This window comes from Lagopus leucura, unplaced genomic scaffold (assembly GCF_019238085.1).
Source record: "Lagopus leucura isolate 7727_CA_CO unplaced genomic scaffold, USGS_WTPT01 Super-Scaffold_73, whole genome shotgun sequence".
In the NCBI taxonomy this organism is placed as follows: Eukaryota; Metazoa; Chordata; class Aves; order Galliformes; family Phasianidae; genus Lagopus; species Lagopus leucura.
In genome coordinates this window covers 36,441,657-36,465,436 of record NW_024962252.1, presented here as the reverse complement: position 1 = coordinate 36,465,436, position 23,780 = coordinate 36,441,657, and the positions used below count along the sequence as shown (strand labels likewise).

The 23,780-nt window shown below is 45.1% G+C and overlaps 1 protein-coding gene across 1 annotated transcript in view; it reads left to right on the top strand.

Moving 5' to 3' along the window:
- Positions 1-4,917: 4,917 nt before the first annotated feature.
- Positions 4,918-23,780, top strand: part of SCML4 (Scm polycomb group protein like 4) — a 35,850-nt gene continuing 16,987 nt past the window's right edge. The window contains exons 1-4 of the mRNA XM_042894227.1: positions 4,918-5,118; positions 8,813-8,942; positions 11,019-11,219; positions 14,550-14,744. Of these exons, the coding sequence (XP_042750161.1) occupies positions 4,918-5,118; positions 8,813-8,942; positions 11,019-11,219; positions 14,550-14,744 (727 nt within the window). The remainder of the gene's footprint in view (positions 5,119-8,812; positions 8,943-11,018; positions 11,220-14,549; positions 14,745-23,780) is intronic.

Genomic DNA, 23,780 nt, shown 5'->3' with positions numbered 1-23,780 from the left:
ACTGTCTGAATGTAGGCATTTAGGTGTAATCTTTCATTGAAATCTCCCCTAAAGCTAAATCTGGTTGCCTAAGAGTCTTCTAGTGCTATCTGAGGTGACCTGGAGTGCCCAAGAAATTTTGGCAGATGTGACACAGCATCTGAAAGATCTGAAATGACAGGAGGTACCTATGCTGAGGCAATTGACTAAGGTTTGAAATCAGGAGTAGTGAATCTCATTCTTGATTCCCACAGCCAGCACAGATGTGGTTTTTGTATCTGTAATGATTGGTTTGAAATGGGTATTTCTACTCAAATCCTGTTGACTGAACAGTCTCCAGATTTACAGACAGAAATTCTCTTTCTTTGGTCAAAATGGGCAGGGCGGCCCTTCAGAGAAGCAGTTTCCTCTTGCTTCTGTCCCCAAGGCCATTGTAAGAATAGAAGGAAGCCACGCTTAAAGAACTTCATGCCATAGCTGGACATTATCTTGTTCTTTCTTAAAGCAGTGGTGAGATGGGTGCCATCCATACAGTGACATTAGGCAACCACATCCTGACAGGAAGACAATATTGGTTCAATGCCTTTATTTGCAAAAAAGTTCTACTGCCTGCTTCACTAGAGACCTCTCATGTATGAAGCTGTGCTGCTTTGATATTCAAATTAAGAGGAGTGTAGTGCCTCATGTCCCCAAATACTATCTAGAAGGAGCACACAGGTATAAGCTTTGCTTCCAGCTCAAGCAATGCTTCTCATATTACTCACCCACCACACAGGCTGTCATCTCCAGATGATCACTGTGCAAGGGCAGCACAGCTGCATGTAGGGAAGGAAGGAAAAACAGTCCTGTCACTGGCTGAAGAATATCATCTTCCTTCCATTTAATAATGCAGTATTCCCCTGCAGGCTGTGCTTTCCTGAGCAACAGCTGAAGGAAGTCCACACAAACTTATGAGAAGTTTATCTTTTCCACACACAAACGTTGGTAATGTAGGCCTGGGAGATGTGCAGAAGGCAGGAGTCAAAGGCAGACCTGCGGGTGCTGTCAGGAATTCCAGGACCTGGGATTCCTGGGTCCCTACAACTGGGACCAGCGTCTTCACTGGGAATGAAGGGGATTCTCCTTCAGCTGCTGTGAAAGTGACACCTTTCCTGCTCAACTCACTTCTGCACCTTGCTTTGGATTAACACATGTACAGTTCCCTCGTTCCCTAATGCCAGCCCATGCACAGGTTTGCATAAGACTTGGTGTAAGCCAAATTTAAATGATCATGATCTGGAATTACTGATATAAAATTTTATGTGATATTTTTACTCCCTTGCAGTTACTGGAGTGTAGGTTAAAAGCTGCATTTATTACAGGCATTTGTTTTTATTAAGAACAGATCCTTGCAGTCCATCAAAAATCCTCAGCTTAGGAGGAAATACGCTGTAGCTCCCTCTGCTATCAGCTGCATCCACCAGCACAGTGTTGCCAGTCTCAGAGCAAATATACCAACACATGATGCAGGGCAAGCATGGCACAAAGCATGGGCTTTTGGAAATGTCCTGCTGTGCGTGTGGAGCTGCTTGGGGTCCCCACATATCCCTGCCTGCCCAGATGGGCAAGGCATCACTCTTCCTGCAGCACTCCCCTCTCTGTGCCTGCTCTCCAGCACCTGAAGGGGCAACGTGGGAGGCAGGGCTGGAAATAAAATCAGCAGACCATATCGTTTGTGAGGATAAGGGAAGGTTACTCTGCGCCTAGCCCTCATTAAGTGAAGAGAAGCTGTACATGTAAAACAGTTTCCTGCTGTTATTTTAAACTGAGGAAAGGAAAGTGGTAGACTCGGGTCAGTCTGAAGCGTCACCATGGTGAGGGCTGTCCAAAGCTTCTGCCTTAGGAAGGGTACAAGGACAGGGCAAAGAGCTGCAGATTTCTACCCCACATACTGTCCCCAATTATTTATGCCACAGCTATTCCCTGAATTAGGGAGGTGTCTGTTAACAGCCTGTAATTTTCTTCCTTGGATTCACCTTTAAGTGTCATCAAGTTCCCTACGACAGCAAGCTTTTCGGGAGCTGAGCTGAGGGCTGAGCATCATTATTCTTTTTCCCCACTGCTGGGGAGCACACTTGTCTTCCAGCATCTGCAGCAGTGTAACACAGTAAATGCCACCAAAAATGTTCTTATATTTCCTGAAACATAAAGGAAAGGAGAGCCAAGCCATGGCTGGTGCAGTAACAGTAGTTTCTATACTGCCTCTGTTTTTTTTGTCTTTGTTTTGTTTATTTATGTACTTTACACTGAGGTTATTTTATGCATGGTCCTGTTGGCTCCTCTATGCTGGCACATGTGGGAAGGGGCTTAAGAGGTTTTGCTGATAGACAGTGTCACATATCTCAAGTTTAGAGGACAGGGGACAAAATAGAGTGACTGCTAATATCTAGTGTGTGCTGACAGCCACGTGTTTAATGTCTCATTGGTTCTAAAAAGAAAGTGACATTTTACTCAAAGAAATTCTTTTGGTCATCTTTGGGGGCTGTCACCTCTCTGAGTTCTGGGGTGCCACCAAACCACCTGTCACCACCAAATAAGACCACAGCAACTGCAATGCAAAGTGCAGCATCCAGTGCAGATCCTTGTCCCATGTCTCACAGCTTGCTGGCTCCCAGCCTGGCACTGGTGTGGGTACCACTGCTCCTCCAGGGCTCTGCCAAGCTGCCACACCCAGCATCACATTTTGCTACCCAGCCCAGCCCCCTGCCCTGTAACATGGCATCCTGGAGACACCATGTTTTGGAAGAGGGAAGGGACACAGAGGATGTCACTCAGAGAGCACTACAGGGAGGAGGATGCATGCTGCTGTAGATAGAAGGAAAGCAGTGATGCTCAGGATAGAATCAGTCCTTCCATTTGACTCCTGCTGTGGTAAGCCTGATGCTTTTAACCCTGAAACTACACTCTCCACAGACACACCAGACTTCTATTCGGTAAAAATCGGACATTTTCAGTGGGCTTTCAGGTGGCTTCTGAGCTGGTTGAGCATAAGTGGAGGATGCAACCACAGTGTCCTTGGACAGTGTGGTACAAGGTGGCAGCTTTGTCGTGTAGCGCTCACTCTGACCTGATGCTGTACACCCAGTTTTAGGCAGTTGACATTAAAGACTGGAAACTGTATATTCAAATGACAACTCATATGTCATATGTAATGGATCTGCCTAAGCTGAGCAGATAGCCCTAATGTTATTTAAAAAATCTGTTTCTAATATATTTCAAATAAATGCATTTACTGGGGATTGGGCTTGGGAGCTCTCTATTTTTGCTTGTGCAGCAACTGATTCTGTAAACTGCAGAGTGGATAAGACCAGAGGAGAGAGCTAGCTAGCTGTCTGTGAGCTGTGCTTTCCAAGTTCTGACCAGGCAGAACCTATTTACCCCCGAGGCAGGGGATCCCCAGCAGCAGACACTCCTCGCCAGGCAGCCCCATTGCACCACGCAGTAGCACAGCCTCATTTCACTGCCAGCAACGTCAGCTCTGCTCAGTCTGATCATTTCAGCTTCTGAAATTACTAGATTTGAATTTGTAGTTTGTAGATTTTGTAGAAATCTGTAGTTGTTTGTAGTAATGAACAAACCTCTGCTTGCTCTCTGTTTCTTTTGAGCATCAAGGATGCACTGGGACCACATCTTCAGTCTTTTCTCCATAAGCGAGAGGGCCAGGAATCAGCTCTGTAAAAATGTAAAGCAAGGAGTCTTCTGTTATCACTGGCCTGGGGGAGCATGAAATTGAAAACGTCAGCCATAGCAAGGCTTATCAGAAAAGCATGAGAATTGCTTATGCCCTTATGCCTAGCAATGTATGCCGGCTGGGGCCGGGGTTAGCATTCTGCCCACGCTCAGGAAAGCAGATGCCTGCAAAAAACAACATTCAAAAAGCTATTTCTGCATGGGTTTTTTATTGACCTTTGTTAGCACACGACCCTTGCCAGAAGCTATGAAGAACGCTGTGTGTTCCCTTGATTCTCTGTGTATGGTTGTATATTTGTTTTCTTTATTAAAACTTGGACAGAGGGAAATGGACCAGATTCCACTCCATTACCCCTGTTCAACTTCATCAGCTGCACGAAGTTGTGATGAAATAACAGCTTTTGATGGAGTACATCCAAAAGCCCACTACTAGCATGCGCGGTAACAGATGCTATAAAATTGCAGAGAGTAAATGTTTGGCAATCCTCCTACTTTATGCCGGCAGCCTGGCGGTCCAGCTCTGCCTCTCTGTTCGGGAAGGCTGTGCTTTGTGAGATGGGGGGGAGGCCTGTTTGATGTGGGCAGTGCTTCCAAGGTGAGGAAGGAGCTGCAGAATCAGTGGGTTGTAGAAAAATGCAGGTTGGAAGGGACTGCAGGAGAGTATCCCACTGTAAGCGGGGTGGGAACATTCAGCACCGAGTGAGTTGCTCACTACTTGAGCCGGTTGGCCACCAAATCTCTGACACTGGCAAAATGAGGACTCAACAGAGACATTGAGGTGCTTTTCAAAGGCCATGGGATAGCGCTCAGTGATCCTAACGAGTGCAAGATAGTGCCTTCATCAGCTCATCTGCAGGATGCAGGGTAAGGTTGCCACTGTGGAATTCACTGTTAGCCACCTGCAATAGAGACCTTGCCACCTGATGCAGCTCCCTGCACTGTACTCACAGTCAGTGGGGAGGAATGGGCTTGCCTGCAGACTGGTCTCATTTTGGAGGAGTAAGAGTTGCATGTGGTCAGTGAATTGCATGATGGGTGGATGCCTGTAGCATATTCGTTGTTGCTTTATGGTCCACAGTAAAAGACAAAATGACGGTGTGAGGAAATGTGCTACTGCTCGTTGTGCTCGGAAAAGCCATGAAATGAAAAATTGAGTAGAAAGCTCTTTTCTTCTTTCTCCCTGCTCCTGGCTGACCCACAGCTCCTGGGATGAGCCACTCTCCGCCCCTGCCCACCCTCCAGGACCCCGCAGCCATGCCATCCCCCCGCATTGCAGGGAGGAAGCGAGGCCGGCCCCCGTTGCAGCCTGCACCCATCAAGGTGACCGTCCAAAGCCTATTCTCTGCACCCAGCGGGGCTCTGCCAGTCATAAAGATCCCAAAGAAGAGAGGGAGGAAGCCCGGACACAAGGTAGATATGTGTTTTTCACACTCTTCTTCCCCTCCTGTTGTTTGTAATAAGTTTTGTCCTAGGATTTCAGGGGAAATGCAGGAAAGGAGGCAACTGTGCAAGTGCTGGGGGGAGAAAGAAAGAAGAGCCACTTCCTCTTCCACCCTATTAAAAAAATAGAATGTTTCTAGTTTTGGTTTTTTTTTTTAAAACTTGGCATATGAAAATACTGAGAAAGTATTGTTTACTTCAGTATTAAATTAAAACTTCAGGATGGAAACATCTGAATTGATTTACTTCAGTCACTTGCAGTTACCAATGCTGATATCAGTGATGCTGGGTCACTTGTAGGCCCTTTGGATTCAAACTGTTCAATTCTGATGTAATAACACTGTGGAGATGTGGTGAAATGGAGCCCTGAGTTGTTTGCCAGATCTCACTCTGACCTTGCGCATGGTGTGTCAGCAGCCTGTCTGTCCATTTGCAATGGATCTGTAACGTGAAAAATAGATGTTGGTCGCACATTCTGCTCCACACCAATCACACCCCTCCTCCTGTGAGAAAGCCTTTTGCGCAACACCAGTCTGTGCACAGGAGAATCAGAGAGGAAGGCTCAGATTTGCCATGGTGCTGCCATGGCGTTGTGCTTTGGATCACAGTGTCAGGGCAGCTGGGCACCGCCAACGAGATGATGTTATTCCTTGGGGAGTGGCAGCTAGCAGCAAGAAATGCCATTACGATTTACGGCCCAGTGTTCTGAGGTCTGTACCCCGAGGTGTCTGGCCCCGTGCTATTGTTTTACATTGCAGGATTTGTACACCACAGAAACATTTTCTGGCAGGAGCCTTTGTATGCAGTGCACTCAGCTGAAGCGAGATGCTCTGTCTGAGCATGAGTCAAAGACTGCCTTTTTGATGGGGAACTCGAGCTTGATTTAATTAGCTCACTAATTGTACAACTTTCAGATGCCACGAGATTTAAATGCATTTTTAAAAATGACTGTGGCCAAGTGGCAGGCAACCAAATTCTTTATAGCAACCAGATAGCCGAATTATTACAGAGCAGATGGAAAAATACTTCTGAATTTTTAGTGAACTAGGAATTTACAGCCTAGATTTAAATTTATTTTGACCAAGATGTGAATACCATACATTTTTAATCACATACTCTTTATAACCAGATGACCCATTGCTTGTTTTCATAGATATTAAAGCAAATGTCTGTGTCCTCCTTAACTGACATGTCACCATGCTTCACCTCAGAGCAAAGCCCCTTTCTCCACTCACCTGTTTATTCTTTTTTGCAGATTCAGTTATAAAATTTCACTAGCTCTTTTTCCAAAAATCATTTTGTACCTGATGCTGGCTATTTGCCAGGGAATCACAGAATCGCAGACTGCCTTGGGTGGGAAGGGACCTCAAAGCCCAGCCAGCCTCAACCCCTGCCGTGGGCAGGGCTGCCACCCTCCAGCTCAGTCTGCCCGGGGCCCCATCCATCCTGGCCTTGAGAACCTCCAGGGATGGGGCACACACAAGCAATAAGACACTGTATTTTTCCTAAGCACAGAATTCTTCCCAGGATTCTAAATCTCATTAGCAAGAGATCTGTCCAGCTGCCCCGCCTGGTAGTGGGAGGATCTGCCCCGCTCCTTGCACTGCCGGAGCAGTGCTGCTGCAGGGTGTGTGCGGTGCTAGAGGGTATCCAAGTAACAGGCAGCAGAACCTGGAGGGGGGAGGGCTGTATCTGGGAAATACCATTGCCTATCTCCCTGTTTTTGTATAGGATGGCAGAAATACCAGCTCTGCTGAGTGCTCCATGTGGGTGTTCAGGGCATATCAGAAACCCCAGGGCTCACCAGAGTCATCCCTGTCATGGTTGAATACTCAAATCAGCGCACAGCCTGCATCAACTAGATGAAAACCCACATGGTCTCTGCCTCTAATGCACAGTGACTTTGCCGAGCAGACATGCTTGTTTTCTCCCCAAGCTTCCTCTGGTCCCTTTTCCATGGTCAATAAGACCAGGGCTGTTGTTGTACAATGTGTTCTAAAGCAACCATTGTCTTTTTTCTCTTGTGCTGTACTCAGTCAGTTTATGGCATTTGGTACTCAAAAGCCACTTGAGAGCCTTACTGCAAGGAATTCCCAAAGTGCTCTGGCAGATTTGCTCTGTCTTCCCAATCTCTCTTTCTCTCTTTTTTACCATTTCTTTCACTTGCATCTGCACATGCTCTCTACTGCCCAGCTCTCATTCAGCTGGCGGATTGGGTTTCTAATAGAGAAGTCAGTCCGAGAAAAGACACCTTTAATTTAAAGCACTTAGTGAGACACAGGGACAGCTGTGGGTTTTGGTACCCAGAAGGTATTTTAGCCATGTTCGCTACCATGCTGTCTCTTGTTATTAGGCATTGTTTAATTTTGATCAAATGAAGGCATAGTCTCTTCTACCCCTAATAAATATGGCATTTGTCTGTACCCAAAGGCTGGAGAGCACGTACCGTTGCAATTAAATTTGCAGTAAACCTCTCACTACACCAACAGAATGTCAAGAAGGAGCTTGCAAGCTGCTGAGTGTTGGCAACACTTGCCTTCTCTTTCTTTGCTCTTGAACAGCAGCCTGCCTTGCCCCCAGCACCAGGTACCAGGTGGAAGAAGCTGCTGGGCACTGGCAAACCTCTGCCTCCCTAAGCAACCTCTGCTTGAGGCCAGTGAGCTGTGAGCACAGGGACAAAGAGCTAGGGTGCAAGTGAAACAGCTGTTTTGTTTGTTTTGATGGATACCATCCCTGCACTAGCTACCATGCTACTGAAATCAAGAGAGACCCTAAAATCCTCTTACAGTGAAGCCCTTGCTGGGATAAGCCACTACCTGGGGAAGGGCCCAAACTCCCTAAGATTTAAAAAAGTCCCTTTGGTGGTGGTAGGCCCAGCAACCTCCCCTCTCCCTTCCTCCATTTCCCGTTCTTACTGTCACACTAACATAGCAATGCTTGTTTTACATGGTTGCAACCATAAATCATGGACAACATAAATCTTTATCCCAAATAACCTCTATTCTCCATCAGGACTACTGGAGGTTTTGGTCTGTAGCTAATGGTCTGGCTTCAGTTCTACCTAAAATACATGGTGATGTTGTGCTGTAAATTCACACTGTTCTTCTTCTCGGAGACAAGCTGTGGGTCATGAAGATTGCTGGGTGTAACTGCAACAGTTGTTATTTATTGCTGGGTAGTAGCACACTGTGGACGATGGTCTGAGCTTATTTACACAGGTGCCAACCCAAAGGAGCCTCATGGTGCTGCTGGATCCACAGAAGTTCTCCACCCCCATAATCAAGAGCAGAATTTAGCCCTGAAGTATGATGTGGATAAAACACCCATGTCTCCCCTGTTGTGAATCACTGGGAATTATTTACACGCACATGAAACAGGTTGTAAAATGCCACTACTCTGATTTGTTAGAGTGTTATGCCCAGTTTGCTCAGGTGTAAATAACTGCCCCATGGGTGGCATAATATTTGCATCCCATAGCTGGAAGTGTTGCTGCCTGCTGCAAATCAGCCCGGCTGTGGGCTCCTGCCTCCTGCCAGTGTAGAGCTGCCAGCCTGTGGCTGCAAATTGCTCCCAGGTGGGAGCTGCTGGGGAGGGACACATGCAGAGCGAAACTGGAATATCTGGTGTTTGTTTTTGTTACCCACACAATTGGTTTTTTTTGCAGCTGAAGTCTCGTGTCCTGATGACTCCCCTACCAATTTCTCCACCAAGAAGCACGCCAGAGCCTGATGTGAGTTCAATTCCACAGGACGCAGCCACTGTCCCCAAATCAACCACCCCACAGGCTCTTACAGGTATGTGGACTGAAGCATGCTGCAGCAAGGGGCTGAACAGATCCCACAACTGGCAGCCAGCTTCTGTGCTTTCCAGAGCAGGCACAGTTCATGAAAATGGGACTTCCAGATCAGACTGTAGGACTATGCTTTGACAGTGCCAGGTATGGCAGAGACTTTGGGCCCATTCTTCTTGAAATGCAGGCATCAGCATCCTATGAACACACCATTTTATGCTTGATACTGTCCCCATCATCTGTGTCACAATGACCACACCCAAAACCATGTGAGCAGGGAGTATCTCTTGCCTCTATGGGAAGAGAAAGACAAAGAGGGAGTTAACCAGCACCTAGACCCCAATGACTCACAGCAACAGCAAACCTGGTCATTTCTGATGGTAGTCTTACTCCTTTTTGCTTACTTATCAGAGCAGAAGGAACATAGGTCAATGCCTTAAACTGCTGTAAATGAGAAGAAAATCAACAAGACAGTAGATATACCCCGAGATTTCAGCAGAGAAATGGATTAGATAACATTAGGTTCTAAACTAAACATATAAATCCCATTATTTCTTAGCTGGGATGCACAGAGGAGAAGTTTTCCATCTGCTCTTGTAGCAAAATGATACTAAGCATTGTGACGACAATAATATATTTTATTCTCATTTATCCTGTCACACATGAAGGCTGCAGAGCACCAAGCAGCATCTCACATTCTGCTGCACTACAAGATGTGGCTGGTGCATGAAGGCTCCAGCCACAGCAGGGATGAAGGGACAGAGACAGGCCCAAGCTAGCAGAACCGGTGAGGCTTGGCACCTGGTGAGATTCACCTGACAGCATCCTGCAACCCATGCATGCTGCTGCTGTCCCTGGGTGCACTGTGCCTTGGCTTGCTTGGCGCTTTGAAGGTGCACGGTGCCATGTAACAATAATTACAATGGCTATTATGGTCCTGTTTACCCAGGATATACTGCTTGAGCCCCTTCTGCCGCTGGGTGAGGGATGTGGTGGCAGTGTGTGCTATGACAGTCGCACTAGATTTTCATTATAGCAATGCAAACTGTAAATTATTTCCAACTTTACGCAGCTGTCATCATGTCCTCCGCATTGCTTGATGTTTTTTTGTCACATATCTGATTTCTGTCAGAGGATAATGTTATATTGTCTGAGAGATGACAGCTCCAGTGCACTCAGCCAGCTATTATAATACATCTCACTTTAGCCTGACTTCAGGCTGTGTCTCAGTCGCCTGTAGTTACCACAGCACCAGTCTGTGCCTCTGAGATGTGGTTAGCCTCAGCCAGGCTTAAAGATGCTTACACAAGCACAGGGAGAACACTGATTTTTTGGCTATTGCAAGCAAGTCTGACGGCACAGAAAAACTTCCTGCTCCACCTCGTGGAATGTACCCACATCCCTTGCAGATGTGCCTTTGTGAGCCCTATGGGCTGCATATTGCTGCAGGCAATAACTGTCCCGTTGGTGTGGTGCAGCATACAGGACAAAGGAGGTCAGAAAGGATTGGACGTGGAGGGTCAAGAACCTCCCACAGCCCATGGTGTAGCACTGCAGCACAGCATAGCCCCCTGAAATCACCTTCCAGAAGCCAAAGCTTGAGCCAAAGTCTCATAAAACTAAGATCAGAGCAATGTTTCTCAAAAGGCATCTCCATAAACCAGCCCAAAAAACACACAGAAAGAAAAAAAAAACAACAAAATGCCTCAAGGTAGAGTTTAGCTGTTGCTGAAACACCTTGGCTCATTACTATCCTTCACCCCCTGGGCCCCTGTTCTTCTCACCAGCTGGGTGCATGGACGGTCTGCAAAGCCCAAACCCTAGGCACATACAGGTCATTTGTGGGAACTCAAAGACCTCAGCTTGTCCTTGTCTGTGACTATGAGCAAAGGCCCAAGCTTCACTAGCTTCACTTCAGCAATGGGTAATTAGCAGAGGGAAGCCTGACTGTATCATCACAAATGTCATTGATTCACGAATGAAAGAGCTCATGAAATTAATAGGAATACATAAAGCTAGCATTTGCTGGGTGCTCTGAGGGCCTTTTTGTAATAACCATGTTGAGATTTTGTGCCCACAGTCTGCATTTACATCAACAAACAAGCTAATCTGGGGCCGTACCTCGACCAAAAGAAAGTGCAGCAACTGCCAGAGCACTTTGGGCCTGAGAGACCTTCCTCAGTCCTGCAGCAGGCTGTTCAGGCTTGCATCGACTGTGCGCTTCAGCAAAAGACTGTCTTCTCACTCATCAAGCAAGGCTATGGAGGAGAGATGGTGTCAGGTATGGCATTTTTGTGCAGGGGTGGGAGGCCAGTAACAAGTGGAGTACCCCAGGGGTTGGTACTGGGCTCAGTCATTTAACAACTCCATGAACGCTCTGGATGACAGAGTAGAGAGCCTCCCCAGTAAATTTACAGATGGCACCAAACTCAGCTGGAGGCTATGCTGACACCCAGAGGTATCCCAAAAGCACAGAGAGGGGCTGACAGGATCATCTGGGAGTTCAGCAAGGAGAAGTGTGAGGCTGCACCTGGGGAGGAACAGCCCCAGGCACCAGGACATCTAGCTGGAAAGCAGCACCAAGATGCTGAAGGGACTGGGGCACCTCTGCTGTGAGGTGAGGCTGAGAGAGCTGGGCCTACTCAGCATGGAGAAGAGAAGGCTCAGGGGGATCTCATTAATATCTGTAAATACCTGGGGGGAAGGTGCAAAGATCACATAGCTTGGTTCTTTTCAGTGGTGTCCAGTGCCAAGACAAGAACCAGTGGGCACAAACTGGAGCACAGGAGGCTCTCTCTAAGCACCAGACAGCAGTGCTGTGCTGTGCAAGTGATGGAGTGCTGGCACAAGCTGCCTAGAGTCTGTAGGATCTCTTCCTCAGGTGTCTATAAAGCCACCTGGACATGGGATTGGGTGCCCTGCTGGGCTGTCCAAACTCAAGCAGGGATTGGACCAGACAGATGCAGAGGTACCTGCCAACCTCAGCAATCTTGTAATGCTGTGGGTTGTGAACAACTGGAAAACACTTGAAGCCTTATCATGATCCCTAACATTGCCTGTCCTAGCTGTCCCGTTTACATGAACAGAGTGGCAAGCAGCTTTGAACATCACTTCTGCTTGTGTAAAATGAACTGCTGCACCAGTGTCAATATGATGAAAGGGAGATGTGCTAGTAAGGAGTGTTGCAGCAGTAACTGAGAGTAGGAGCAGGGTTAGCTTCAGAGCTCACCGCTCATTGCTCAAGCTACAACTGTAGCTGAGCTTTTCATGCACTTGTACAATGAAGAGCAGCTCTGGAACCCTGTGTGAGGTTCACATGTTGCTCTGAAGGAAAGTGCACGGGGTTCAGCTTTTGATGTGTCCAACTGCAGGCCCAGAGCTGAACTTGCTCTCAGCTGCAGGAACTGCAGAAGTCCTGCAGCATCCTCCAATGGAGCATCTCTAAATAAATACATCAGAGAGAAACAGAGATCAGAGGGAATTTCCCAGGAGCTTCTCATGTTTCCAGAGTGAAACTTCTCACTGTGTTTGGATGACCTCTCCTGTCCCATGCTGAGGCCTTGGCCTGTCTCTCAGACTGAACAGGGAATTATTTTTAATCACTTCAGGAGATTTGTGCCACAACGTTGTCTTGGCACATGGGGGTACTGTAAAAATGAAATGATGGGAGTGTGGGAACAGTGCTCTTCAGAGCTTCAGAGAGCTGCAGCTGAGTCAAGCCAAGCACTGTGAACCCCAGAAGTTGTAGCACTTGTACAGGGACCTGCACTGTGTGGAACAGGACATCACTGCTGCTTCATTCCCACTTCTCTAATTCTCCTATGTGCTCTCTAACTACAGGTGTGCCTTTTCTAAGAGACTTTGGAAGTATGCTAAGAATGACACAAATTTGGTCAAAAACACATGAAACTGGAGTAACTTAGTGCAAAACTCCATTGTTTTTTCCTGGCTCTGTGCTGCATGATTTTCATTGCAAGCAGAAAGGTCACATTATCAACGAGCCTGACAAATGCTCTGTTCTCAATTCCTCTGAGCTGTCCTGGCTTCATGTACCTGAGTTAAAGTCACCTGGCCAACATTGTCCCAAACCTCTCTCCTGTTCTGGACACCCAGGAGGGATGATGGCCCACTGGTCATGGTGGAGCTCTGAGACTGCAGCTCTCTCCCATCCCAGCAGCAGCACAGGCAGTCATCACCTTTCTATGGCTCAGCTCATGACTGCTCAGTCAGATGTGGACTGCAATCCCATATGGTAGCTCAGGTCTGCAGGAATCTTGGAAGCTATTCTGAAGATAACGAGCCTAAGACTGAAAACTAGACTTATTAGTAGTGACTCAAGGATGGAGGACTAGAGAAAGCCTTCTGGGTGGTGAAGTTCAGGCAGACATATCACATAGTCCTCGCTGAAAACTTGTTGGCACTTGAATGTGTCCTGCTACAAGTGGTCCTCTGGGTCTGCTGTGACCCTTCCACCTCTCTGGGGGCTAGGACCTGTGCACTCTTTGAATTCTGGCTAAATATTCCTTTGACAGCTCCACCCAGGAATTTTAATCTCTTTGCTCTCACCTTTGAATCCCACCTTGATTTATATCTTGAGAGTGGTTCTCATCCTACTCACCAGATCACTTCAGGTTTCACCAGGACTTGACAATCCCTCTTCTATCCTGGAATGTTTTGCGCAACATCCCCTGGAAACCTATTTATCTTTTTCATTGATGTGTCAGCTGGGTGGTTCATGGGCATCTCTGGTGAGCTTGTTCCATCTTTTCTCCTCTGATCAGATCCTGTTGAGCTTCTCAGAATGAATGAATGAATGAATAGATAGATAGATAGATAAATTTATATATATATATATTTATATTTATATTTTTATATATAAAGCGCCTATCACCTGATTGATAAACATTCTTTGGAACCATTTTGATGGCAGGGGTAAGAACAGGAGTCAGCCTGTCAGAACCTCAGCATTTCTGTTTCCAACCAATTGAAAAAAAAATAAAAATAAAAGCCACAAGACTTTGCTGCCAGCCTGGCATGCTGGCGTTTAAGATAGATAGATAGATAGATAGATAGATAGATAACCTTTATTCTTAATATTGTATGTCCAGCCAATTTTATTATTGCAATTGTCAAGATCAGGCAGTCCTTTCTGTGTGACATCTCTGTCCTCTTCTCCATTGAAGATGCTTTCCTGCATCAGCATCAGCAGCAGGTTCTTGTGCCAGTGTTGACCAATGCCATTTCCTCTTGAGCACAAGAGCTGTCCTGCTGGCAGAGGAGTCTTCTCACTCACCTTTCACACATAGTGATTTCCACTTTAATGAAAGATTTCTCATGGATTAACGAATACCAGATAGACCACCACCACCCCTCCCTTGCCTATATGTGTAGTTATGCCACTAAGTATTTTCAGTGTTCCCAGGGAAAAGTGGTCTGGGTCACATGAATTCACGTCCTTACGCTCTTCTAGTCTGTTTTGGACTTCAGGTGGGGTGACTGGGTAAAATACTTTGAGACATGCAGACAAATATTAGTGTGAAATCTTCCCTGCTCCCAAATGATAAACATCCATACCTTGCTGGGTATTGAACTGCTCTTGTTTCCTTTCCAGTCTCAGCATTTTTTGAGGGGAAGCAGCACTTCCTGAACCTGCTGGCAGTGAACAGCATTGGGTATGTACTGCGCTTCCTGAAGAAGTTGTGCCGCAGCCTCCTGTGTGAGCACCTCTTCAGCAACCAGCCCTTCCAGCAGTACGGCACCATGTCAGAAAGTGTGGAAGTGTACGAGGACAGACGTATCGAGGCAGGTAGGCTGCCCTGTCAATGTATGCTCCAGGTTTAATAGTGCTGAAGAGATGGCTAGATATGCTACAGGTATGCTAGAGCAGTGCAGATCCCTGGGAGATCTTTCCAGAGGGAAGCAGCACACAGATCTACAGTGTCTTTCCTCGTGGCTGTCGAGGAAGTTCTCAGCTGAGAACCACTGTGTTGAGAAGCCTCAACATCGACAGGGACAATTTTATGATTGTTTTATGCCTCCTTAATCTCTCTTTCTGAGGAAACAAGGATTGTGTATCTCCGCTGTCCCTGTTTCTACCGGTTTTCTCCCATGAATTCTGGCCTCCTCAACCGTATCTGGTCCTGGGGTAGAAGTCTCAAAGGAATTGAAAGAGAGGTGCAAAGTTATGGTTTCACTAGCAGGACCACCCCAACTTAAATTATTTTGCTGCCTTTCATTAACAGTGATATGAGTGCCAAGGGAACAGACTCTCTCTTATGCACTCAATGACATGTTTTCATGTCTACAATGAGAGAAAGGTGTTTCCATATCCGCAACTGCATTCCACAAATTTCTTGTTTGCAGGAATAATTGAAGGGTGTAATTTGCACACTAAAGCTGAGAGGGGGGTGTGCACACGGGGCACAAACATTCCTATGTGGAGAAATCCAGCTGCTGCTCTTAAGCATAATGGAGGAAAAGAAGGAGCCAATACTGAAAAGCAATATAATTTTCCTCCAAAATAAGGCATTTGCAGCAATCTGAATGTTTCTGAGGGGTGAAGGGATTTCGGTAGAACAGAGAGTAGCTCAGGAGGCCTTGCATTTGTCTTTGCATTTGCATTTACATTTACATTTGCATTTGCTTTTGCTTTTGCATGGTGAGGCTGTATGTGATGAAAGGCTTCAGTTTCTGCCATGGCTGACACACCCTGAACATCTCCCACTCCACCATTTCACTGCAGAAGTGAGTGCTGAGATATGAGTGCTGAGAGCTGGGTTCTGCCATCACACATGCTTCACAGCTTATCCTAGCCTGGCTGCTACCCGCTTTTGACTCCAACAGGTTATCATTAGCAGTGTTGCATTATTGGTTGCAAGGTGTGGAAAATGTGGCAATGGACCCCAGGAGATAGACTCCGAGGCTGCTTTTGTTGCAGGCAGATAAATAATATTCCTATTCATAATGAAAGGCTATATTCAATAGCACTGGAGCTTGAGCCTCTGAGTCTCTGTGCGGTGTTGCATTGCCTAAATCTCCTTCCTTCCTCCCTCGAAGCCAGAATTTCTCTGCAGCGAGGTCAGCACAGAGGCCCCTCTGCTTCACCGAGGCGGGACAGGTGTTCTCTGCAGTTGTGATAATGAAGGACAATGGGAGGCCTTTGTGCAGACAGGTCTGAGAGAGCCTCAACTGGGACAGATCTTGCATGAAAGGTGCAGGGCCATAATAAAGCACCACGGGAAACCATGCAAAGCAGCCCCATTTTTCATTGTGTCTGATTTTCAGCTCATAATCGAGATGTTCTTCTCTTTAAAACCATGCGCCTTTCAGCCTCTGTGTGCCAATGAATTTAACACATGTATTGACTTCGGTGCGGTTACTCTTGATTTACACTGGCAGATGTGAAAGGCGAGGCCTGCATCGTGTCCAGTCATATTAATCCACTTACACCATACAGGAGCCACCTTTTAACCTTGCCCTGCAGCACGTGCCCCTGAGCCATTACTCACCTGTGCTTGCAGCCAGCTGCCAGATGTTAATGGCTCACGTGGGCCAGGTGGGATTTGTTGATGCATGTGTATATCACTTATAGTGATGTTGACATGCCTCAGAGATAGCACCCATAGCCTGTGTGCAGTCAGCCCTGCTGACACAGCATCACCCTCCTGAGCTTGAGTTAATAACGCCTCTTGCAACCCATGCCTGGTCCCTCTCCCACAGCCGCAGAATCACAGAATCATTAAAGTTGGAAGAGACCACTAAGATCATCTAGTCCAAAAGTCAGCCCATCCCCACTGTGCATACTAATTGTATCCCTCAGCTGGCATCTACACGGCTCTTGAACACCTCCAGGGACTGTGACTCCATCACATCCCTGGGCAGCCTGTGCCAATGCCTCACCTCTCTGATAAGAAATTTTTCCTAATATCCAACCTGAGTCAGTGGCTTGGCACACCTGGGAACAAACCCACCCTGCTGCTCTGTCTTCTAAATGGTATTGTCAGCTGTGAGGTGATGTGGATCTGTGAGAACAATTGGTGGGAAACAGCTATGGTAGTGCCCCAGGTTTTTGTCCAGGAGATCCCCAGCCTCAGATCTGCATCATAGTGAAGCTTGAGATGTCACCTGCCCCCATGGCAAGTGGGTTCAAAGCACCTCAGACCTGCACCCTAAAATTTTCCATAGAAGTGGTAGTGAATTTTCAGCTAAAAAAAGACAAAATCTCATTTAACTCTGCAAATAATTCTTCAAGTGTACTGGGGCAATGTGCATGAGAAGCCTGTGGGGCAGGGATCTTGTTCAGTGCTCCCATTCACACCCTCTGCAGTCAGCAGGTAGAGACACTGTGCTACATCACCAACATTTTGTGTCAGAAGGTGGACCTGTTCTGTGTACACATACTGAAAAGATGGTCTGACAAATGCTATATGCACTGTGAGAGCATGAGCAGCAGGCAAGGCACCAGGCTAAGATTCAGGAGCTGGGTTTACCAGAGACTTTCCCATTGATTGCATGGGCAAGGCATCCTTCTTTGCTGTGCCTTTATCGGAGCATCTGTCCAACAACAGCAGCAGTTCTTGTCACCATGTGCAAAGCCCTTCTACCAGTTTAGCAACTGCTAGAAGAAAAAGAATAACATGATAGAAAACTACATATTATTACGATCAATATTGACTGTTCAAAGCACCAAATAAACAGCAGCTCAGAAATTTCAAGCCCTCAGAGGACAAGAAAAATGTTGTCTTTCCCCTTTCAAGTACTGTGGCTTGTTTAATCTTGTCTCGTTCCACTCTATGAGGGATGGTAGTTCTGGCTTCACAGCACATGCAGAATAAATGGCTTTTACGGCTATCAGTAGCTTTGGATCTCTTCAGCATTTAATTACCTGCAAAGGCCATTTATTGCCTCATATATTCCTCTGGCATGAACATTATCCCTTAAACAATAAATAAAATACTAAGGTCAGACTTAAGAAAGGAAGCACAAACCATCCAGCCATGGTGAAATCTCAAATTTAATATCGGCTCTTCCTCCAGCAGCCAGCCAAGGGCAAGTCTTCTTTCTCCTGGCTGTTGTACCTCCACAGATAGAGAGTCATAGAAAAAATCACTAAGGTTGGAAAAGACCCCTAAAATCATCTAGTCCTACTATCAACACATCATCACCAGCCCACTAATCCATGGGTGCCAACCTTTTGGCTTGCCTGGGCCACACTGAACAAACAGAAGTTGTCTTGGAACACATATATGTTAATGAATATAAGTAAAGAAACTATTTTTAATGTATTTTTTTTAACTGAAACATAAAAAAGCAGAGAGCACCAAAACCACAAACCTAGTGAGATACTTGACCTTGCTTTTGTGAAATTAGTGAGTCAATGTCTGGTTTGATGGCAGTGGCTGCAATTCTTTCTAAGTTCTCAAAGTGTTTGTCAGAGAGTTTTTACGAAACGCTACTCTTCCTGTACTTCATCCTTGACAGTAATTGTTCACAAAAGTTCATACTGCCAAAAAGTTACAATGTGAATATGGCATGATTGCGAAGTGAAGCAAGCTTTTCTCTAGTAAAATAGGGCTTATAAAACCCTAGGAAAGAGATATGACCAAATTTTTCTTTGAGTTGGATGTTTGATTACAACTGTATATATTCCATTTGAAAATTCACAGGTAAGGTATTTATATTGACTGAAAATGGAGTTGCAAATGTACCAAAACATTGATGATTTTTTTTAAATCTTGAGACCTATTCTCAAGTTCTTTTATCAAAATGGAAAGCACAGCTTCAGATCTGTCACTGTTCACAGGACTGAGTTTAGCCAATATATCAAAATGCATAAAATTATTTGCCACAACTTGAGATCGTCATAACTTAAGTTTCATTTCAAATGCTCTTTTGGTTTGAAATGTAGCACGAATAAGTTGATTTTCAACTTCAAGATGCAGGTTTGACTCATTTAAATGAGTGATCAAATCACAGAATCATAGAATCGAAGAATGGTCTGAGTTAGAAGGCACCTTTCCACCAAAAATGCTGTATCTGTGAACCATTTTTAATCTTCACATTCTGGCACAAATTTTACTTTTGATTCCATAAAGGACATGATTTCATTTCACAAATCATAACAACTTTTCAGCATTTTATCTCAACTTAGCCACCTTCCTTCAGAAAAGTAAATGACATCCCCATAATCAGCATCCACACTTGTAAGGAACTCCTGGAATTGGTGATGATTCAGTCTCTTGAACTTTAATAAATTGACAGTTTTGATGACAATTTGCATGAAATTATCCATTTTTAAGACTTTCACAAATAATTTTTCTCGATGTGCAATGCAGTGGTATTTCATCAAATGCGAGTTGCCGGTGGCAATTGCATCACCTTGTATCAATTTTATAAGTCCTTCTTTTTTTTACCAACAATCACTGGAGTGCCATCAGTAGCCATATCAGATATGATGACAAAAGGCAAAACAAAATTGCTTTAATGTATTTTTTTTACTGCTGCAAAAAAATAAAGAGATTTAGTTGTGTCTGTCAATGGCATCAAAGAAGCCGTTTCTTCATTTCTTCTTGAGTATGGAGTTAGGATATGAAGTGGAATTTAAAGAAAGGGAAAATCATGTCTTTTACTGTATTAAAAGGTATGCATAAGGCATGTGGATAAAATGATGGGCACAACTGCATGAAGCATAATGGATGAGGTGATATCTATTACAGAAAAAGTACTGCTGGGCACAAGCACTGAATTCAAGCCTTACATGCTCCATCACATGGAAGAAGCAAAGACACCTTTTGAGAGTCCAGTTCTAATCAGATAAAATGCGATTGCAACTTGGTTTTAGCTTCAGGTGCATCTTAACTATGTTTTAGACGCAGAGCTGTATTATTCTTTCAGGAGATATCTGAAGTTAGGAGTGCAATCCTTGATCTAAAAGGTTTAAGTGGAGGTTGTTGAAACAGGAATTTCCATTACTAAACTTTTAAAATATTGATACAAATATCTTTTATCCATCATGTCCATATTTGATGCAGTCAGACTGACAGGCATCACTACATCACTACAGGCAATAGTGACAAAAGCTCCACCCATCCCAGCATAGAGTGCATTACCAGTGGCACACACCCGAGTTCTCATTGCTCCTGAGAGGATAAGGATTACCCTCAAGATCATGACTTTGTGTCAGTTCAAGCTGTTCCTTATGTTCCATGACTGCAGAGAACATGAAGGGCATTGTGTGCTGTGGATTCCCTCACTCCCAGGGCTGCTCGCACTGGGGCAGGTTGACATCCCTGGGGAGAGAACAGAGCAGAGGAGAAGGAGGACAAGGGGGCTTTGTGCCTAAGCTGTTTTCATTGGACAGGTTCTATGGCAGATTTTCATTTTATTTTTCAAAGAGCCTACTGAATTTTGCTTGGATGTTGCTTCAGCTTTTCAGCTCAGTTTTTCTCCCATGTTGCCCTCTTTTTTTAACCCGTTAGATTAAAAGCTTAAAAGGCTCTTCTTCCTTTATCTGTCTTCATTTATTTTCTGTTTCAGTCTTTCCTTTTCCATTTTGCTAACAAATAAATGGAAACCTCCATACAGCTGCATTTCCAGTCCCATGAAAATCAACCACCCAATTTTTCTTAAGATTTGTTGGGCTCGGTTCTCTCCCCTCAGTGGTACTCCCCAGGAATTATTTGTTAGCAGTAATTATACAGAGTACATCAAAGTGCCTTTCAGAGAGTAATAATATTCAGCATCTGCTTGAAGAACATTCATCTGTCGGCAAAATGAATGCAGAACAGGAGATTAAAGCTAGTAAGGCAAAATCTGCAGCAAAATGCAGGGGGACACACAGTTGGGTGTTGGTGTTCAGATGGTGCAGGCTGTGGGCAGCAGTGAGAAGGGGAAGATGCAAGGTGATGGGCAGCACAGGTGGGAGATGGGCATGGGAATGAATCTCCACCTCACTGAAAAAAATGCAAATCTGGGTTGGGAAATCACAAAGCATGTAATGCTTATGGTGGGCTTCTCTATGGATTGGTGGAGGAGAAGCAAGGCATTAGGTCCGAGCCATGCTGTGCTCATATCACAGAAAAAAAAATAAATCAGAAATATCAGAAAGTCCATCTGAGTATTAGGCAGAGAGAAATGAAGTGCAGACTTCATGAAAGATCTTATACCTGTGTATAGACACATACCCATGTCTGTGTGTGCCCATGGGTCTGTACCCATGCTCTGTGTGTGCTCCACCTGATCACTGAATGAGTTTATCAGTTATTAACAGGCAAACACAGCTTGTTTTGCAGTTGCTATGCTTTGCTGTAGACACCTCATGTAATGTGTCTCAAATAATTTGTTTTTCATAGAAAAGCATTGCTGTTAAATATTTGAAGTCAATATAGTGCAGGGAGATTCATCATGGTGATAACAACAGAAATGCATTCAGCACTTTATCTGTAGAGAATGCCAGTACATAATGTGCTGCAATTTCCAAATAACACAGTTGTTTTCATACAATCTATTCTACACACAGCTTTTTGTGACTTTTATCAATGCTGATTAATAAGCATAAAGGCTACACTGAAAACTACGTGGATAGAAAACAAAAACACCTGAGTGCTGCTGGAGGCTGGAGGCAGAACAGGTGGATGGCAGCCTCCTGTCTTTCTCTGCCTACGCAGAATATTGCTATACTCATAAGGCACAGAATGTTGCAACTCTGAGAAATCCCTCTGTTCATGATGTGTGGCTTGGTGTAACATAAAGGCGAGGGAGACGGAGTCTGAAATCAGGAGGAAGAGATGAAGGGAACATTTTGCTAAAGGCTGAGTCCATATATCACTGAATTCACCTTCACTCATGGGTATTCAGTACTTAAGCAGTTTGTCTGCACTATGAGATAGAGCTAACATGTTTCCTTTGCAACACAAGATGTTTATTCTGTCATCCCCAAGTATTTAAAAAAGAAATCATCTCTAGGTGATTTATACACACTAGCACCTTTTATTATCAAATCTAATTTATTTGTCAGCAGCTAGCTTGCAAATTTACTCTTCCTTTTTACTCACTTCGGACAATAAAGCCATGTAGATCCGTTCCCAGCCAGTTTCATTTCCTGGTTCTACCGCATTAAACATGATGCAGCTCTCATCTGCACTGCAAACACCCAGGGGAAAATGGAAAAAAAAAAAATCATCTATGCTGAAGTCTTGTAAGCAGGGCAACATTGCATTTTGCAAAATTCTCTGAAACATTTAGATCCTGATGCTAGCTGACTGGCAGCTTCTCCCTGAAGAATTTTGCATTTCAATGGGCAGTGAGGGTGCAGCAAGGTGATGCATGGTGCAGCAAAACCTCAGACTGAGCCCTTGAAAACTCATGGCAGCTTTCATCTCCGTGTTGTGACCATGGTTTCTCTGTTCACAGTACGTATAACCACAGTCGGATGAGGCTTATGTATACCTTCATGTTGTGACTGATGAATAGCCCCCTTCCTTCCCTTGTGGGTGCAGTGTGTGAACTGTGTGCTCCTATAACTGAGGCACAGTTACCCCGTAGTGCTTGTGCACTGTTGAAGCACCTGCTAAGGGGTGACGACATATTCTCATTGCACTGCATGTCTGAACAGCCAATGGAGCTAAAAGGAAAGGGTTGTGCTGTTATCCCAGAGTAAATCACAGCAGGATGACCAGAAAAGCCTTAATCCATCACAAGAAGCTCTTATCTGCAGATGGAGGCAAGTAGGCTCAAGCTACACAGCAGATAAGGAGCATGGTCTTTTTCTGACAGGGTGAAAATATGTGAGGCTGCTTGGCAGGCACAGGAAAAGATATCTTTTTAATCTTTAAAGAGCTGATGTTAAAACAGAAGATAGCAGCTCAGAACCAAGGCATATCTTCACAGTGTTTAATACTGTTTACAACTCTGCTCTCTCCCTCTCTACCTTGCCCCAGATGGAGCTGATGGCTAAACTCACCTGGAGTGTTTTTCTCTGCATTTCTGCATTTGTTTTCTCTGTTTTTCACACTTTACTTGCCATTACATGAAGGCTGAGATGTGGGTTTCTAACCCTTGTTAACTGAAGCTCATTAGATAAAAATATGGGAAATCCTCCATGAAGAAGACTGCTTACATGGATCCAAAGTGTTGGTCACTTGTGCCAAGGGTTGTAGCTAAAGAAAAAAAGACAGGAGTTCATAGTGTGGTGAAAAAGTTGTACAGGCCATAAGGCTGTGCTTCCACCAGTCTCAGCAAGAGGAAAAGAAATGCAGATATTCAGAATCTGTAGATGAGAAACAGAAAAATGTGGTTCTTTCTCTGGAGAAACAGTGGAGTGAGATACCCACTTCTTGGCAGAGGGAAATCAGTAAGCTAAAGAGAAGGGTGGAAACAAAATTCATGATGCTGGCCAGTGGGACTCTGCACAAAGCTGTCCTTTCTTGCTTCCCACTAGCACCAGTGTGCAGGGAGCTGGAGCCAGGACTGGGGCATACAAAATTCAGGGGAAAGCCAAAATGTATGAGGAGTCTCTTGAGGAGATTTTGTCTCTGCGGTTGGCTCCTCTCAAAATGACTGGGAGATGACACGAGGCTAGGAGATGACACAAGGTTGGCCCTGATGCAAGGAGAAGAGAGGTCTGGGGAAGCTATGATATCATACTGCTTAAAATATTGAGTTCACAGATGGTCAACCCATTATGGAAAATAAATGGTAGCACTTAAAAAGGTTCAGGGAAGTGTCAAAGGGCAAAACCCATCACTAAGTAGTATGGGGAATAGGAGACGAGATAACAAAAATGAAGAGTGGGAGTGAAGGAAAAAGAAAGGAAAGAGAAAGAGAGAGAGAGAGAGAGAGAGAG